Genomic DNA, 14,535 nt, shown 5'->3' with positions numbered 1-14,535 from the left:
ACACAAGTTCTGACTACATAAAAAAAGATCTTTTTTTTTTAATAAATGTAAAGTAGGACAATTCAAAGCAAACATTTATACACAGCATGTATAGGCTGTAAATGTATGTTCTGCAAGGAAGGAAGGAAGGAGACTTGAGAAATGATCAATTCTTATAAAAGTATTTTCTGTATGAAATTCAATAAAGTCTATATTCTTTGCATCGTAGCAGCTCAACACCTTCACCTGGAGCAGCTATGTCGACTTCAACCAGTATTGCAGCTAAACCTGTTGGGCTGGATGCATCTTCCTCTGCCATGACAAGGCTAAACAGGACTTTTTCAGTTAAGAAAACAAGGTGTGTATGTAAGCAGTTAGTATAAATGTTTACTTTCCACAGTGAAATGCTCCTGATGCTCAGGAGCACTTCACAACACAAGTTCTGACTGCATAAAAAAAGATCTTTTTTTTGGTGACATTTTATGCTTTAATAAAAAGTTGAATAGTTTACACATATACACTGGAACAGGACATCAATTAGTTTTTACACATCATACAAGTATATAGCAGCATATATTTAATACTGTTGTCTGTATATGAAAAAATACAGCTTTAATTTACAGAATGGTTCTTGCTTTGCCTGTGCAGAGATGAGTGAATGGTTTACTAGTGTCATTTATACAATAATTCCCTTCATAGGATTTTCCACGCAGAGGAGGGCGAAGGCTTTAGAAGTGGTAGTATACTGACTTCCTCTTCCTGCAAAGACAAATGACAGGCATTAATGCAGAGCACTTATAGTCATTTCATGTCTATGTCTGGTTTAGATTTATTATCCAAGCCTGCAGTGAGGAATTTGGAAGAGAGACAGATAAGCAATGTATCAAGTGCATTAATAAAGGTTATAATTGCCCCCAAACTTCTCAGTTTTCTAACAACAGAAAATAATCAATATATCATAAATATTTATCCCTAGAAGTGCCATGAAGGTGCTGACTAGTAATAGACTAGTAATTAACAAAGATTTGTACACAAATCAAATAAAACCATGACAGTGAATTGCAAATGAAAGGAGTGGCAGTGCATGCACTTCACGTGATCACGAGGCATTGCTGCAAGATGTACTAATGAATCAGCAGATGTCTGCACGTATTGGCTGATGTATATCTACTGTTGATAGACCCCAAAACACTGGTAAAAGGTGAAGTCTGCTGGATATAAATACACTATACAATTTTAAACTATGCACAGCTGGTCTGTAACATCTAAGACAAATAAAATACCAGGAAAAGTGTAAGGGGATGTTAAAACTTAGGTTCTTTAAACATTTAGGACAATTTCCAATCCCTTGTATTTGTATCTAAATGTAAAGTACGACAATTTAAAGCAAACATTTATACAGTGCATGTATAGGATTTAAATTTGTGTTCTGCAAGGAAAGAAGGAAGGAGACATGAGAAATGATCAATTCATGATAGCACTTGCAATATGTTAAAGGCAACAACAGTGTCGTGACAACAAGCTAAATTGTTTGGTGTCAAAAAATACCACAAAAAATCTTCACCTTGAGCAGTTATGCCCACTCCAACCAGGAATGCAGTTACACCTGTTGGGCCGAATGCATCTTCCTCCGTTCAGACACGGCGAAGAACAAATGGCTGAGAGAAACAGAGGAACAAACAGTACTGCAGGCATTAGAACCGTTGCTGAAATTTTCTTTTCTTGTGAAACAGTTTCTGTTTTATGAATTTGACAAAGAAATTAACCTCTGATGAAATAGAAACAGGTTTTGCTGAAAACAAAAAGGATTTCATTTCTGCTCAACACTACTCTAGGTTATGAAACAAAGAAGACTCAGAAATAAGGGCTGATCATCTGAGAGATATAAAATAATGAAAAACTGGTGAGTTTTTGGAAACTCACCAGTGTGACATCGGGTGCCTGTCCACCCAGCAGGACACTGGCACTGGTACGGTGCCACACAGCGCCCTCCGTTCAGACAGGGCAGTATGCAGATAGCTGCGATGAAACACAAAGTTTATTAATGTTTACAAAAACCAGTATAAAAGTCAAGTATGCTTTTTTTTAACCTAAAATTGAAGCTGAATCCTATGATCCCTATCTTTTTCCCGCCGATCTAGTCACGGTAGCACCTTTCAGATCTTTTATTCCATAATCTATACATCGCAATCAAATTAGAACTTAGGGGAGGCTTCACAGCATTCAATGCAGGACCGTCAGGTTCTGCAACAGCTTTCCCCCGCTGCCTTAAGACTGTCAATCTGTTGAAACTCTATTAAAGTCACAGATCGAGCTTTTGTAACACACACAAAACATCCTATTTGCACTACATGGTGAATTTTCAATGTTCTGTACTGCATTTCCACCATATCCTTCTGGTCACTGCTGGACTTTATAAATGTAAATGTTAATTTCACTGCTGTAAGCTGCTCATTCACTGTTGGAAAGTTATCTGCATTGAAATTTTGTTTGTATACAAAAAGTTTTGTATTTGGGTGCACTCATTTGGTCGACTCATTTAGCCACATTTTGCTTGTATGGTTTAACTTAAAATAATACTTTTCTTTTGAGTTGCCAGTTCCTTGGAGGCTGCCAGTGGGCTTGGCTGGGCCATTGAACCAAGAGTCCCAGCTGCAAAGAATCTCGGTGGCAATGAGACTTAATTGGAATTTCACATATTTTACAAGAGGTGAGCGAAGGTTAAGTTTGTTCCATTTTGTTAGGTTTTTTTGTCATTCCAAAAAAGTAAAAAAAAAAAAAGTTTGAAGATGTTTCGCTTCCCATCCAGGAAGCTTTTTCAATTCAGTTTTTGTTGTACTTAAAGTTGGAGAGTTTAATTACTTAAGTTATTTTCTCTCAGGTTGCTGATTTTTGTATAGTATAGATTAGTTTGGTCTTTTTGTTGTAGTTTTGTTTAGGTAAATATATGTAAATGTATATTGTTATACAATATATATGTTCCCCTTGTGTGTCAGTTTGTTTGGTCAATTAATTTAGTTGCTTGTTTAAGGTTTTGATTTTTTGACCTCATTCTCTTTTTGGGCCCAGATTTATGTTTAGAGTTCAGATTTCCTTTTTGTAAATAAATCTGTTTCCATTTTTTCCTCAAACTTCCCTGTGTTTCTCTGATTGTTTTGGCTCACTCCCTGACAGGGGGTAGATTCAGTTTTCCATATTACAAAGGACTGCCCATCTGAAAGGTCACAGGGACTCTTAATGAAGCGCCTCACATAGGAGGAGACACAATGATCCATGAGGTTCATTTTTAAATGTTTATTGTTGAGCTCGGATCTGAAAAAATATCTGGCATTTTGGTAAACAGCTGTTAAATTTGAGGAAATAAAAGTAGATAACATCAAAATCTTGTCACACTACGGAAAAATGTGTTTTTTTTTTGGTTTGTTTTTTTTTGTGTCCAGTTCTAACCAGTACATATACAATCAGATCAATGGAGTCAAACTCGTGTTCTTTTAGCCGTATCTATGAAATCCGCAACATTCATATTCAACCAAGTTAAGCTCACTCAAACATCCCACATCAACGGTAAGTGGAACATTCAGATGGCTTAGAGGTAGATCAACATGTCAAAGCAGGCTGCAAGAACACAAAGTCAGTTCCTCTCCGGACTTGTCAGAAATCCTATGTGATTGTGAAATCATCAATTTTCCCAGTATCTACTGTGCATGTGGGAGCCTGCCTACAGCATTTTCTTTTAGACACAGATGGTAGATACCTAATAGTGTGAATCCAAGCTTTATTTTCATTATTCACTATCCACTTAGTAGTAAAAAATATCTCCAAAGCATATTGTCTCCATATAAACCCTTCGACACAGTCTACATCCTCGCTGGTCATTTCTAAAGGCCCCGAGAGCAACAGATATTAAGACCTCACTAAATGCTTTTGCTCAACTATTGTGTGTGATAGTAGAATTTCCTGTCTTCTTTCAATGTGGCTGGTCTAAATCGAGCTGAAAATGCTCCAAGTAATAAAACTGGGGAGAATTGTACAGTATGCTTGGCGCCTCAAAAGCAGTCACATGACGAAACACAGCTGTGACATCTTATCTCTACTTCACACATTGTTAAGCACTCATTACAATGGTCTATTGTACTGCTAGATTAGACAAAAATCAACTGGACAATCGGTGGCGTCCAAACTGATACAGCAAACTATGTTTGGATCGATTCTCGGCAAATTCTTTTATCATCAATCCTGCTCTCACAGCATGAGTTGGATTCAATATACCAAAGTTGAAACGGCTTGTTTTCTGTGTTGTATGGCTTTATTAAAGTACATGATAGCAATAAAGCTGATTCAAAGCATCATTTTTTTTAATGAAATATTTAATTTCATAAAACAACAAACCCTAGCTAGTTGCACAGTTTAGTATAGCCGCAGCTCCAGATGGATTTCTATATCCATATGGACCGGGCTCCAAAACAATAAGAACTGCGATGGATAACAGTCAGTTACCGCAGGCAGAGACCCAGAGTTCGAACCCCAAAGGCCATGAGCCATGAGCCGAACTGGATAAAAGCCACATCCGAAGGGCAATGTTTCCCGCCAGGAAATGCTTGGACCGCTTGCTGCGATCAGATTACCGGGCGACCACTTTCCCCATCCAGGCACAGCAGCGCCGCACAGCCTGCTATCCCAACCGCCATCACCGCACACAGGGCTCCAACACTAACCTTTAACCTTCACTCCCGGCCGCAGCAGCACCCTACCAACCAAATCAAACCCAGCCACCACAGAACCTATCCAAATCCTGTGATCCCCTCTTCAAACAAAAGGTTAGAATCTGGTTTAAACTAATTAAAACACAGAACCATCTGTAAAGGTTTCTGAAAGATAATGAAGGGCTGATAAGATCAAAGAACATTTAGCAGCTGTGATTAAACCTCGTTAAAGGATAAAAACTCCATCACAAAGGTGATTAAATATTGACTCGCTATGTAAAATGACTACTTCCTGACTAAACGGACATCACGGCATCCTACAGCGCCTCAGTGGGTCACGTGACTGAATGAGGAATTTAGCATCGTCTGCTATCTTAGTGAATTATTTTATGCTATAAACAACAAAATGCTGGGGATTTTTTCACTTGTATTTAATTTTTGTAAATATTCTAAAAAGAGAAACTATAAGTATGTGTTTTCTGTTTGAACTTTAGTATTGGATATCGGTCTGAAATCAACCAATAAACTAATATCAGTTTTTATCCAACAGCATCTAAAATCTCGGATATTGTTATGCTGATAGAAATACTCTGCTTCTGTTTGATGTTCCTGTAATCTATTGGTTAATATTACATAGGTCAGTTGTTTTCATACATTTGTGGTTTACTTTTGTTCACTTTCTATCATTCTAAAGTTTAAAATAAGTAATAAAAGCTGGTATGATTCATGCCAATATCGTATTGGTGAATTCTCAAGGTTTCAATATCCGTATCGTATCGGAAATGATAAGAATATCTTTGGGAGGCCCCTGATTTTAATACTTTTGAAACACTTTAGGAGAAGACTAATTACTGTGCGGCTTGCACGACCTGAAACCTACAAAGTAACACAATATTTCCTCACTTAATATCTTTTTTTTAAACAAAGACATATGTTTTTAGTTTCTTTAGTGTGAGGCTATGGCACTGAAAGAAAAAAAGATATATCTCTTTTAGAGCCTTTTATTCATCTTAACCTTTAAAAGTGTGAATAATATTACGTACAGTCACAGTTTCAACCATGGATGAAATTCTGATTTCAGAAGTGGAGGGGACGCAAATATTTTTTAATGTAAATAATTTCAGGGTGTTTGATCATCCAATCAAAGACCAGATTCAGTGGCGCATCAGATGTTTGTAAAGTGAGCTTCTCAGGAGTGACAGCGGTGACAGCCAATCACACAAGAAAAGACAGTGGGCCAATCAGGAGATTGTGGGCGGTCTAAACTCAGGGACGTGGGCTTCATCTTGAGCAGCGGTTTTCCGCTTGGTCCTAGTGGTCAACGAATGTCTATGTCCTGTAACGTAACATTGTTTTTAGACAGTAAAAAGTGCAGGGGACCAAAAAAGATGTTTGAAAAAGTGCAGGGGACATCTCCCCACTGTCGCCCCCCAAAATTGGTTTCAATAGAGCCTCAATGAAAAAAATGCTGAGACGTCTTGTACTTACGCTCTTCACAGAGTCGACCCATCCAGCCCTCTGGACAGGCACAGATGTTGGGCCGCTGGCACACCCCTCCGTTCTGACACTGCAGCCAGCACAACGCTGTAGGAGGGGACGCACAGAAACACATCAGACTTATTTTTGGAGAGGTTATAGAGTAAAACGTGAACACCCGGCAAAGGGAGAGAACAGATCGACAGTTTTCTTGTTTTTTTTTTTTTTTTAGGAAGGACAGGTGTTATTTATTTTAAACATGAAAATTCAGGCTTTCAAACAAACTACACCACATGCAACAGATGTATTTGCTCAAAACACACTGATGAAGAATGCACACAAACAATCTCAGCAGTTGTAATGAAGGAGGTTGCCTGGACTCAGCTCTTGTTTTCAGCACATAAAACACTCAGTGATGATAATGGAAGCTTTAAATGACCAGAAAAACCTGAGATCTGGTTCAACTGTTCTATAAAATACAAGTAGATTCCACTTCGATTAAAATAAATCTTTATCTACACAGCACATCATCAGGTAACAGTCCACTAATCCCAAGGATCACGTTTTGCATTTGAACCAGTGACAAATTACAGATCAGATTTAAGATTTGTTATTCCAAATTCACTTCCTGGTGTTTAGGATTGCTTCAGGGCAACAAACTGTAACATAAACAGCGGTGTAGGCGTTGGTTGTTCTTTGTAAGAATTTTAGCAACAGTTTTTTTTTTTTTTTACATAAAAGGAGGATTGGCAATTGCATTTCCAGTTTCACATGTCTAAAATGTTCGTTTTTTAATGAGAAAGAGACATACAAAAACAAAAAAAAACAAAAAAAACCCTTGAGGTTATTAGATAAAAGCAAAATAAATCTTTCAAAATAACTGAAAATGTCCTTTATGGTAAACTAAAGTATTATGTTTAGTTGACAAGCTGGTCATGACTGAGTCCAGGCTACAGAGAGGGGTTGATCTTGTTGCAGATAAGCAGTAGTTCAGTTAAAAAGGTGAAAAAAAAGAAGATGCATCAAGTGAAATGCTGTTAAAACAGGAAGCTCCCCCAGACAGGATAGAGTCCCTCCACTCTTCTCTCTACCTCTGCACGAGGGAGGGGCCGTCCAGGTGCCGTTTTCCTGACACCTGCTCCTTCCGACTCCCTCCATGGTGTAGCCGCTGAAACACGAGTACACCGCCACGTCCCCGAACTGGAACACCGCCCCCCGCACCAACCCGTTGGCCACATGGAGTGGGGGGCCACAGGACACCCCTGGACAACAGCCACCAGTTACTCTCTAAAATATCTTTATATTCTCACCCAAATGATCTGCTGTCGTTCGAAACATACTGAGGAAAACATAGGGTAAAAAAAACGTAAAGTCCTGCAGTAAAGCACACTGATTATGTTCAATATTTGGTATATGTGAGTTTAGTCAACCCCCCTCCATTACATGTAATAACATAAAGCTATTACATAATTGTGCACCAAAGAGTGAAAAACAATTTGTGGTGGTTATATTTTCTGCATCATTACACCTTAGGTCTGTGATTTCCATGCAACATTTCTAGATCCTGTTTTTGGCTCACTTTTATCCTCTTTGACAGATCAGGAAAGAGGCGCACTGACACACATGCATGTGCGAGAATAAAGGCCATGCAAATTCATTCAACGTCTCATAGCAACACCTGCAACACTGAGCCACTGCAATTAAAAGAAACAACAAAAAAATGAAGCATATCAGACAAAGGTTGGCATAGAGGCGTCAGCCAAAAGGAAACAGATGCAATGTTTGATGCAGCACCATTTGTTTTGATTAGAGAAATGATAACAGAGAAATGAAAGACGCTTAAACTAACATTAAGAGGAGATTCATGCAGAAGGAAGGAGCGGCTGATGCAAGATGACAAGAGCATGCAGGAGTGCAGACAGTGGTACATTTATTGTTCACACAACGACTACCATAAATTGTAAACATATCCTGATTTAATAATTAAAAAAAGACAGATATGATAAAACATGAGAAAGATTTTTTTTTTTCACTGCTGTTAAGGTTTTCATTATAATAATGAAGAAGCAACAGTACTACTGATGCTTCACAGGAAAGATCATAAAAACGGTTCATATGGTTATTTTCAAAGATGACCTTTGAGAACTGTGATTTACAGGTCTCATTATCAAGACCTTTAAGTAACCTACAGAAATCTACATAAAGTGTGGTAGGGCAAAGATCAAGTCAATTTACGAATTCAAGACACACAAGGAAGCAGATGGCACCGTTTCTAATAATTAGAATTATAAATACAATAAACGCATAAAATATATCATTTTTGGTGAAACATTATTTACTCTCTTTATAAAATCTATTTAAAAGCTAAAAAGAAAATGGCATCCTTGTACTTGTATTAAAACTGCAGCCATGAATGAAAAAATCTTTGCATTTCAGTTTTCCACTAATCTCTTTTTCTATTTCATTAAATTTCAATTATATTTCCCTAAATGAATACAATTCTTTTTAAATATGGTAATAAAATCAAGAATGTAAAGGTGTGACCTACTTTCACAAACTGAACTGAGAGGGGTCCAGGTCTGGTCTGGCTTGCAGGTGATGGCGCCGCCACCTTTTACCCGCTGTCCCTTGGGGCAGGAAACACGGACGGACTGCCCAACATGGAACTCCTGCTGGGATCCTTCATTGTTGGTGCCTTTCGCCCAGCCAGGGGGAGGCGGGCAAGACTTTGCTGTAAGGGGTAAACATCAGGAGTTCTAAGTGTTTTACTTACAGAAATATTTTCTATTTCACCCACAAGAACAGATTTCTTTAGACATATATATAATAAAATATGGTGTTATTTTTAACAATGTATGGATACGTCACTATCAATTCAGAATCCAGCCCTAAAAACTTTTTTTAAGCTGCTAACAATTCATATTAATTCTACAACCAAAATGTGCATAAACACAAAATAAAAAACTTGAATTGTTTACTAATAAAAACATAATTGATGAATACATAAAAATATGTTGTCATAGACACAATGGAACTCAAAATCCCTGTTTATTTGCGATCATCAGAGGCTAGTGTGAGAGCAGTTTTTCCTTTATTGTGAGACAATGGCCCTGTCTGAACCACTATATAGGGTGTCCAAACATCTAGTGGATGAAAATGTAGTGGACTAGACATTTCCCACAAAGCACCTTTAAAAGTAGTGATCATCCATGGAAAAGCATCATCAGATTTGCTGTCACAGAGTCCCGCTGTCGCTATAGGCTGTCGCTATTGGCTGTCGCTACCCATCAGCAGCAGCGACAAATAACAAAAATGGCACCTTATGGGGAGGCGGAGTCACGTCACCAATGGGGAGCGAAAAGTAGTAATCATCTGTCTGAACGGTCAGTTAACTGAGTTCACCATAAAGTCCACTATATAGTCCCCTCTCTATATAGTGATTGAGGGATGTAGGGGTTGTGGCGGACGTTCTGACACAGCCAATAGGACTGAAAGCTGTCTGTTAGCTGGCCTTATCTCGATTCTAATATTTTCCCACTTTGTGTCTGTTGAAATAATTTTTTGTCAAAATCATTTTGACCTTGTATTGAATACCTGTTTGAACTCAACGTGATGCTGAAAACATAAAATCCATCACTATGTAAGATTCTGGATTAGATTAAAGCTAACTAATTAAGAATAGTTAAAAATCATATCAATCTTGACTACAGGTTAAAATAATGCCCACATCATGATGCATTCACCACCATGCTTCACTGTATTATGGTTCTGTTTATGGTAATGTGGCCCAAAAGTTTAAGTTTTGCTTCATCAAACCAGAGGAACCCCCCCGCCCCACCAAGTCTTTAGGGGGAATGAAGCAGATATGGATGTTTTCTTAAAAGGGAGGAAAGGCCTGCTTCTTGTAACCCTACCGCTGGATCCAGACATCTGAAGAGGTCCAGTTGTCTTCTACCTTGGTATATCCGAAGCAAAACCTACACAAAGTCCTGTGACTGATGGCCTTTCCTCTGGTTTTCCTTAGCTATATGAGGCTATAATCTGGGCTATTGTTGATGGAACTAAGTAGCACAGTTGTGTCTGATGTAGTGATTGTTTTCTCCCTCTTTAAGCAGAGCATTGAGCTGTGGAGAGCTGCTTCAAGGGAAATGTGAGTTAGGTAAGATGTATGTCAAAAATAGAGCTAATAATTTCAGGTTTAGTGACCGAGACATTTCTTAAATTAAAAGTATTTACCCTTAATTTGAGTAGATAAGTAAGATGATTTGCCGTGGAATGAGGATTTCTGCTCTTAAAATAAGACAATTAGATAATATACACTTGAAATTAGACAATGCAATTGTTTTTTCTTATTCTAAATGTAAATTGTCTTATTCCATTGGCAACGTTTCACACCTAACTCGTCAATTTAAGAAAAAATTTGCTTATTTTAAGAAAAATTACTTATTGAGATTTCAATTTTTTCCGTTGTAATGGCTTATGTTCAGCTATTCTATCTCAACTACTTATTGTCCTGCATGTTAAAGTCATAACTATGGAGTGTGTTCTTCTGCTGCTGTAGATTGAAGGCTACCTTCATGTGTCAGTTTTTTTCCCCCAAAGTATGTAAAAAAACACCTGGGATTAATATTTTGTGAAAAATATGTTTACTGTTGTGTAAGAAGAAATATTTCCCACCTTGGCAGATGGGGAAGGTTGAACTCCAAGTGTTTCCGCCCATGCACATCACCAGACCATCTCCAACCAGGTTGTAGCCTTGATCACACTGGAACTCTAAAGCATGTCTAGAGCCCAGATTGTGCTCCTGGATTCTACCATGTAACAGCTGTTTGGGACTATCACAGCTTCTGACCTCTGAATATAATAAACAGAACTATTAATTAAAAATGAAAATGCATGGTGATTATTTTGATAATTAGCTCCCTTTAAAACATTTAAGTCAAATACCCTGCCCCCACTGCCTACCTTCACATGTAGGTGGCGGAATACTCCATGAGCCGTTGACCAGACAGGTGAGAGTTTTTGGTCCAATAAGTTGAAGCCCAGCCTTGCAAACGTAGGTGACATTGTTCGCATGCCTTTCGTCTTTTGGGAGAATCTGAGCATTCTTTACAATGGGTGGAGGCCCACAGGAGGCTGCTGATGCTGCAGACAGATAAAAAAACCTTTCAAAGATCAGGGCTGGGTTCTAATCCAGTAGCACAGCTCAGCGCTGAGAGATCATTGAGAAGAGAACAGTTGAAACTAAACTCAGGCCATACATTTTGATAAGAAAATTATTTGAACCACAAAATTAAAGATTGTTCAAAAGAAACAATACAGTGCACGCTTAACAGCAGACGCAGCATTAATCCACCTATTGATCTCGAGCTCCATCTTCCCTTCATTCGTGAACAAGACTCCAAGATACTTAAACTCCTCCACTAGGGGCAGTACATCCTCCCCAACCCGCAGAAGGCACTCTACCCTTTTCCGGCTCAAGACCATGGTCTCGGATTTGAAGGTACTGATCCTCATCCCGGACGCTTCACACTTGGCAGTGAACCGCTCCAGTGAGAGCTGTAGATCACGCCCTGATGACGCCTATAGAACCACATCATCTGCGAATAACAGAGATGCGATCCTAAGGCCACCAAAACGGACTCTCTATTCCAGAACCCCGGAATAGACCTTCCAATGGAGTGTGATTCCTCTGTAGTTGGAACACACCCTCCGGTCCTCTTTTTTAAATAGAGGGACCCCCACCCCAGTCTGCCAATCCAGGGGAACTGCCCCTGATGTCCACGCAATGTTGCAGAGTCGCGTTAACCAAAACAGCCCCACAACATCCAGAGCCTTAAGGTACTCAGGGCGAATCCCTTCCACCCCAGAGGCCTTGCCTCAGAGGACATTTTTAACTACCTCAGCATCAGAGATTTCATTTTGACATATTTATCACAATTTTAAAATTTTCTTTTGCAAAACTTTGTTGCAGAAATCAATATTAGCATTATTAGTATATTATCATTTGAAATCATATCAATTGGCTCCAGATCTGCTGACTTCATTTGATTTGTTCACAATTTTGTAGCTGCACGCAAATAATCTCATCCCTTGTGCTTAAATTCTAGCTCACTTTAACTTTCATTTAGTTTTTTTTTTCAAGTAATGTATAATTTAAGGTAAGTGTTAATATTCCTAAAAAAGTTGCAACAAACTAAACCCATTTTTATTAGGAACCTCATCACCAACTAGAACAGTTGACTCTTACAAAATATGATATAAAACAACTCTAGATAACCTCTCCATGAGTGGTGAGTTTTATTGGAGAATTGCAACAACCTTTGCTTATGGATATGTGTGGAATAAAAAGAAAAATGGAAAAAAAATCTATACATATAAATTGGCAGAAGACTTAAAACTGTGAGGACATTAAATTGTTAGAGGGTGGCCACCTTTTTATACATCTGTCCTTTATTTGCATAACTTACCAACACAAACTGGCTGAGTCCCACTCCATGTTCCATCCCCCTGGCAGGTCTGGACAGTGTCTCCCTGAGACAAAACATGGTGATATTAACAGAGTATGGTTTAGGGAAAGAAATCTCCACTGCAGGTAAAGTCAGGATAGAATAAAATGCTTTAAATCCACAATTTCACCGTTTACCTCTCTGTAAGCAAAAAACACATAAAAAAATATTTCATTTTTACTCTACAAAGTGCTAAGTGTTGTTAAAGATAAAACCCCACAGATCAATAGATATCTATTTCTTGCACTTATCCAGTTCCAGTCCCCAACTCCAAGGTGTGGCTTCATGAGAAAAGCAAATAAACAAACAGAGCTAGTTTTACTTTCTGCTGAACTAAAACAAGAACAATAAAACTTCCTATTTCGATAAGATGGTATTGGATCAGATGGCCAGGATTAACTCTATCACTAACACAAAACTGTGTTTTAAGAACACAGACTATTACTGCATATTTGCAGTGTATATATTAATGCTCTGAACTTCCATATCATCAATGCGTTTTTTGCAACATGTTTTTTCTCCCACACTGTTTACATTTGATAATTGCTGCACTTTAAGAGATGGAAATATTCATTTACTGTCTGAAAGCTGTGCTAAATGAAAATTTGTTTTGTATACACAAAGTGTATACAAAATGACAATAAAAGTTGTCTAAGTCTAAACATAGATGATATTAAAACATGTATCATCTGATTAATAGTTTATCATGTTTTACATGCCGCTGCACAAACATTGCAATGTCTACCTCTCCTGTAGACAGAAATGAATAATGTAACAATGGAAAGCTTAAACATTTACTGGTTGAGATGGTTTTTTAGACCTGATATACATTTTTTTATTGCAGAAGTAAAGAAGCACCTCTGATATGGTTTGGGAAAACCCACCCAAAAAGTGATCATGGTGATTATTAAATACTCTGTCTTGTATCTCTGTATGAGGGAAGTGACTCAGCTCTTTCTGCTTGCTTTTTATCCAACCAGTCTCATTGACTGCTAAGGCCTGATCATGTGACTACTGTAATCTGAATTCCAGTAACCTGACTGTGCAGCCTCTTAATGGCCTGAGGCCGCTGCTGGACATTTATACTCCATTTCACAGTAATAGCTTAAAGCCTGCAGTGATTTGTGTCAAACCTCTCATTTTAAAACAGAAAATGTGTTTTTCTCTGTTCTATTCTGGATTAGGTGATAATCTGCAATTGCATTTTATATTTAGCAAAATGATACCTCCTTAAGAAGAAATTATGCTCTCTAAAACAGACATAGGCTTTTGTCTCTCCCTTTTTTGCACTTGTCAAAAAAATAAAACTCAATAAGCACCTTTAAATCAAAGCCAGGCAGGCAGGAATACAGGACAAAATCTCCATAGTTGTAGCTGTCACCTTCCATGATACCGTGAAGAAGAAGAGAAGGTTTCTCACACACGACCATCTCACAGGAAACTGTGTTGATGCTCGGAGACCATGTTCCTCCCATCTAACCGCAAACAACAAAAAACACAAAGGACAAATTCCTAAAATATCAAATGCGCACCCATAATAGCAATTTAAAGAAAATTCAAACACTTTTAGTATGTACATATAATGAGATATTAGAGGAGTTCAGCAGAGCAACAATCCTCATTCCTACCTGACACTCTGCTAACGCTGACCCCTGCAGGTAGAAGCCAGGAGGACACGACAGGGTGATAGTTCCCCCAACAGGAGTGAGCTCCCTGCCGCTTATTTGCAGATGTGGGATAGAAATATTGGAGGGCGGCAAGCAGGGAGCGGGACGGCACTCGATGCTGTGTTTGGACCAGGTGCCGTCACTCTGACATGACAGGGAGGCTCCCCTTGTTGAAAGTTTATATCCATCCTCACATCTGGA

General features: G+C 38.4%; 1 protein-coding gene across 1 annotated transcript in view; it reads right to left on the bottom strand.

The window, feature by feature from the left end:
• Nucleotides 1-428: 428 nt before the first annotated feature.
• svep1 (sushi, von Willebrand factor type A, EGF and pentraxin domain containing 1) overlaps nucleotides 429-14,535 on the bottom strand; it is a 138,892-nt gene continuing 124,785 nt past the window's right edge. Inside the window, 11 exon segments of the mRNA XM_038270314.1 lie at nucleotides 429-738; nucleotides 1,544-1,637; nucleotides 1,903-1,998; nucleotides 6,171-6,266; nucleotides 7,250-7,420; nucleotides 8,707-8,889; nucleotides 10,836-11,012; nucleotides 11,124-11,303; nucleotides 12,629-12,692; nucleotides 13,987-14,142; nucleotides 14,296-14,530. Coding sequence (XP_038126242.1) covers nucleotides 708-738; nucleotides 1,544-1,637; nucleotides 1,903-1,998; nucleotides 6,171-6,266; nucleotides 7,250-7,420; nucleotides 8,707-8,889; nucleotides 10,836-11,012; nucleotides 11,124-11,303; nucleotides 12,629-12,692; nucleotides 13,987-14,142; nucleotides 14,296-14,530 — 1,483 coding nt within the window. The 3' untranslated portion in view covers nucleotides 429-707.

The sequence above is a fragment of the Cyprinodon tularosa genome, unplaced genomic scaffold (genome assembly GCF_016077235.1).
Source record: "Cyprinodon tularosa strain WSP-4 unplaced genomic scaffold, ASM1607723v1 ctg76, whole genome shotgun sequence".
NCBI classification, from domain to species: Eukaryota; Metazoa; Chordata; class Actinopteri; order Cyprinodontiformes; family Cyprinodontidae; genus Cyprinodon; species Cyprinodon tularosa.
Note: the sequence above shows the minus strand (reverse complement) of the source record. Positions and strands in the feature narration are given on the sequence as shown.